This window comes from Egretta garzetta, unplaced genomic scaffold (assembly GCF_000687185.1).
Source record: "Egretta garzetta isolate BGI_Z169 unplaced genomic scaffold, ASM68718v1 scaffold143, whole genome shotgun sequence".
Lineage (NCBI taxonomy): Eukaryota > Metazoa > Chordata > Aves > Pelecaniformes > Ardeidae > Egretta > Egretta garzetta.
This window is the reverse complement of record NW_009259310.1, coordinates 2,364,106-2,369,197: the sequence shown is the minus strand read 5'-3', so window position 1 is coordinate 2,369,197 and position 5,092 is coordinate 2,364,106. Positions and strand designations below refer to the sequence as shown.

General features: G+C 57.9%; 1 protein-coding gene across 1 annotated transcript in view; it reads right to left on the bottom strand.

Annotated features, from left to right (window-relative positions):
• Positions 1-5,092, bottom strand: part of LOC104124044 (glutamine synthetase) — a 6,356-nt gene that overhangs the window by 679 nt on the left and 585 nt on the right. The window contains exons 2-6 of the mRNA XM_035891909.1: positions 4,721-4,882; positions 2,878-3,024; positions 1,855-1,982; positions 530-729; positions 42-229 (exon numbers count right to left, since the gene is read on the bottom strand). Of these exons, the coding sequence (XP_035747802.1) occupies positions 42-229; positions 530-729; positions 1,855-1,982; positions 2,878-3,024; positions 4,721-4,882 (825 nt within the window). The remainder of the gene's footprint in view (positions 1-41; positions 230-529; positions 730-1,854; positions 1,983-2,877; positions 3,025-4,720; positions 4,883-5,092) is intronic.

The window sequence follows — 5,092 nt, the reverse complement described above, 5'->3', positions numbered from 1 at the left end:
TGCTCCCCCCGGCCGACCCTCGAATTAGCCGTAGCCGTCTTGGCCGACCTGGCGTGGGATGCGGATGCTGGCGCCTCGGTTGGCCACACCAGCAGAGAACTCAAAGATGTTGGATGTCTCATGGTGGCCAGTGAGCCGCCGCGAGTTGTCCCTGCCGCCCCGCGGGTCGTAGACACAGATGTGGTAGTTGTGCCGCTTGCTCAGCTTCTCAATGGCAGCTTCAATGTGTCTGTGGGAGAGGAGGACAGGGTTGGGTTTGTCAGGAGGTCCATTTGGGGGATGTTCCCATAGCCAGGAAGGCTGTCACCGCCTCCTTCTGTGCAGGGACAAGGGCAGCCCAGGAGACACTCTTATATGACCTTTTATGATGCTTTTAAGATGCTTTTAAAATAAAAGCAGCTGGGACAGCCCCAGCTCTGCCTGGTGCAGCCACCCAGTACAGAGACACATGCACTTACAGGGAGCTGCCACAAGGCCAAGGATAACCCAATCCTCCTGGGTATAACCCAGGGACCCCCCCTGGACTCACTTAAGACCCCCTTCTTTCCGCATCTCTTCGGTGCTGTAGTTGGTGTGACAGCCAGCGCCGTTCCAGTTGCCAGTCATTGGTTTGGGGTCCAGAGTAGCCACAACCCCAAAGTCCTCGCAGACACGGTGGAGGATGAACCGAGCCATCCAGAGGTGATCCCCCATCTCGATGCCTTCACATGGGCCCACCTGGAATTCCCACTGGAAGGGGCAAGTGGATGCACTGGTGAGGACAGACAGGTTTGTGCCCCCCCAGCCATCACATCCCTGCTACCCCCCCGCCCCGGCAAGGGCTGCCAGCCTGGGGTACAGCTGAGCTTTATCCCTTGGGAACCATCAATGAGGATGAAGAGTATCAAGCTGAGCAACAGGACAGCTTTGGCAGGCAAAACAATGGGAATAAACTGCTCATGATTAAAGAGAGCAAATCAGAGGGTTTTAAATCAAAGTGGAGGCAAATAAGCACCACGCCTGCCTTTGAGGCTGGTGCTGGTGTGCAGGATCCCCCAACCCACACTGCAAACAGAGCATGGGACTAACGAGGAGCCTGTTAGTCCTTCCCGGGGCTGCTCCCTCCCTGGCTGGAGCTGGGGTTGCGTCACCCACGGTGACTAAGCTGGGGGTGACGCATTTACGGTTGCTGGCATGGCCTGGCTGAGACGGAGCCCAGGATGCAGAAAGCAGTTAAGATGGACCCTGAAAAAGTCAGGGCAAACAGCAGGGTCGTTAAAAGTCCTGCCTCAGCTGCACTTCAGATAAGCCCCCTGCTTATTGCTGCCACGTCAGCAGTGGGAGAGTCAGCAATTCGCAGGCTACAGGGCCAAATCCCCATCAGTCAGTCTGGCCCCCACCTAATGCAATCAGGGACTCCCTCTGGCTAACTTCTAAATAAACCCAAATGCCCTCCCAGCTGCTTCCCAAGGCCACATCCCGCCCAAGCTTCCTGGATCCCAGGGGAGAGGAGCAGGACGCAGACACCCATCGCTCCACATGCCACTCCTGCAGCCCATCCTGGCTCTCACCATCCCCTGCATCCCTGCTCCATGGGGGAAGGAAAGAGCAGGGAGCACCCAGCTCCTCATGGGCTGCCAGAGCTCAGGCTGAGCTGCGCGAGGAGCTCACTGCAGTTTGGCTTGGCTGCAATTTCGCTTGCCTGCCCCAATTTTCATCCTAGCAGTGCAACTGCTCCCATCTAGACAAAACCAATGTGGGGAGTCATTGGATTTGGCATCCCAGAGGAGCTGGGAGTTGCTGAGTTATTCCAGCCTCACGATAACTCGTATCCATCACTGGAAACAGGGGCTGCGTGGGGCCGTCCACACGTACCTGGGAGGGCATCACCTCTGCATTGGTGCCACAGATCTTCACCCCCGCATAGAGACATGCCTTGTAGTGGGACTCCACGATATCACGCCCGTACACCTTATCTGCTCCAACCCCACAGTAATAGGGGCCTGGAAAGGAAAGAGGAGTCACCACCCCAGTAAAGCTTTTGGCAGCAACAACATTGCAGCATAATCCCACTGCTCCCAGGTACCAGCCATCACCTGCAGAGGATTTATAGGCATTAAAAGTGGTGCCCTCCACAGTGCATCAAGCCACCAACCCCTGCTCCAGGACCACCAGCAGCGAGCAATTCATCTGTGCAACCTCAGCCTTATCTGGGCAGTTAAGCAGGACTTGTCATGCATCAACTGGGAGGTGGCCAGGAGATAAGGGAAGTTTGGCTTGGTCTGCCCCACGGCACCTCCGACCCTCTGAGTATGTCAAGTGTCCGAGATTGTTCTGACAACAGCCAACATTGTGCATGGCTAGAAAATTCAACTTGCCATGCTTTTACACAGCTCTTCCTCATTCAAGCAGGTCAGATGTAGATCTTCTCCCCGCCTGGGGGAAGGGAGATGTTGAAAGCGTCCTGTCCCCGCGAAGAGACTGATTAAGTCAGGTTGGGAAACCCCTGGCCCTCTCCCAGGAGGCAGCTGAGGCGCTGGGGCTCCCTTGCCGCTGCAGGAGGGCACGATGTGCCAGCCCCTTCCCGAACAGCCATGGGGAGGAGGTTTTTCCAGCAGAGTTCTCCAGCCCTTGCCAAACAAGTTGTGCAGCTGAGCTGTTTGTGCAACTGGAGTCCAGCAGGAGCGGCACTGCCGGCCGGCTCACATGAGCCGCAGGACACTGGCACTCTCGGCAAACAGCTCCTAACCTCATCACAGCTCCTGTCTGGTGTCAGCCGCAATGGGAAAGCTGCACCCAAGGTTGGAGACGGGATGCCTGCCACCAGGCAGCACCCCCCAAGCAGCCAGGTGGGAGCCAAGAGGAGCATTTGGGTTGGGGGAGGGAGGGAGTACTTACCCTGTGGGCCAGGGAAGCCGTTGTCGGGCCAGCCGTAGGGGTGGCCGTTGATGCCCAGCAACGTGTACTCCTGCTCCATCCCGAACCAGGGGTGGCTGTCCTTAACCAAGTCCATGACTTTCTTGCACATGTGTCTCAGGTTGGTCTCTGGGAGCAGAGAGGTCTGGGTTAGACCCGTGCTATGGGCAGGCGCCCGCCATGTGCCGCTCCATCCCACTCAGAGGTCGAGACTCCACCACTGCCAAGCACTTCCCACAGAAGCCTTAAGGAAACTGGTGAGCCGATCCCCCCCTTCCTGTGATGCTCTCTGCTCGCCGATTTCCTCCTTGTGGAGCTACTCCATCACCACAGCATCAGGCCATAGCCCAAGGAGCCTACCCCCCAAACCACCACTGGTGGTCCAGGAACAAACTGCTCTTACACACCGAGAGACCAGGAGCTGTACCCCAGCCCCGTCCTACAGGGGTCCGGCAGGTCTGGGAACAGGGACTATACATCTCCCATCGCTACTTCACCCCCATCTGCTTTCCACCAGCCTCAGCTTAATTATCCTTATCTTTCTCCTGCCCCGTGTTTTTGGTTAGCATCCAGGCTGGCTGGCCCTGCCTTGGCCCTCGGGGGTGGCAGGGGTGCTCAGGGCAACCAGGGCTTTGCCAGGAAGATACAGATATCAGAGAACCCTCCTGACATGGGACAGCGTGCCAGGCAAGGGCAGTGAGAGTTTGGACGAAACAGCAGGGCTGAAAAAACCGTTGTCACAGAGACAAGCAGCAAATTCTATCTTTAAATCACAATAGAAGACCCCAGAGCAGCTACGATGTAAAGCCCAGGGCATGGGGCTGGCAAGGAGCAGTGACATCTCCCCACACTGATGGGAGAAGGCAGTTTTCCCCCGGAGCCCACACAGTCCTTAACATCCACAGATACCCATGCTGGGGAGAGCCAGAGGGTGCACCCCTCATCTAGGGGGTGTTGCAGGGCTCTGGGCTGAGCTCCCTGCCCCAGCTCCAGCCCCAGGAGCTCCAGGGCTTCTCATCATAAACTGCCCCAGAGGAGGAGCTGCTGGGCAAGAATCTCCACCAAGATGCTTCCCCCCGCAGCTGAAAGGCATGACGCGGTTTGAAGAGGAACCAGCCCCTTTCACCATTGCTGCCCGCAGCCTCTCCTCTCTGCATCACCCTGCAGATGCCGCCTCCCTTCCCCCACGCACCCAGCGAGGACGTGGCCCTGCTTTACTGGCAAATAACCAGCTATTTGCCGGGAAATAACCCCTCTGGGAGCCCCTTGGTGTGTCCCTGCAAGCCAGCTCCCCCTCCTCCATCTGGGGCTTTATCAGATGGACAGGACACCAGCACTGCAGACTTCTGCCTGCAATGATAAGACCGAGCGCCGGCACGCTCTGGGGCCACTTGCAAAAGGTCGCCCCGAGCCAGCCTGCGCCGCCCCAGCACCTCCTCCCTCCTTTTCTGCAGCCAGCCATCAGTGAGGAGAGCAGCCACAAAACCAGTGCTTTAAACCCCCCTGCTGCTTCCAGCTCCCTGCTGTAACCCCGCAGCCCTGGGGGCTGGGTGCGCTCAGGCTCAAAAACTGGGTGACGCCTTTGGTGCGCTCGAGTTGGCAAGCATTGCGAGCTCCACGTCTCTCTGCTCTTCTCCTCACCCTGCACCACTAAACCAAGTTCCTGCAAACAACTGCCACCACCAGCACTTGAATTTCAGAGCCTCAAGCCAAGCTGCTCCCTAGTGCCAGCAGTCCAGAGCAAGCAGCCCCTCAGAGACACTTCACCCTAAATAATAAGGGGGTGACCCTTGGGAGCCAGGGGGTGCACACCAGAGGTGCTCACCTGCGGGTTTCCTGTTGTACTTCAGCACTTCGCAGAGCACCAGCTTGTTGGGGTCCAGGCAAAAAGGGTCCCTGAACATGCAGACGGGCACCAGGAACATGTCGCTGTTGGAGCCCTCCGCCTGTGCCGTGCTGGAGCCATCAAAATTCCACTCAGGGACGTCTGCAAGGCAGGAGGGGGACAGAGAGGGGAGTGGGATTGAGAAAAGGTCTCTCTCATATGGATCGCGCCGAGTGCTGGTGGTTTAGACCACCAGATTGAGCACCCAGAGGGCACTGAGTGCCACAGGACAACGGCCACAAAGGTTTTCTCGCACATCTCCGGAGCCCAGCAGTGCCCCCCGAGCATCAGCATGTTCACACACTCCCCCCC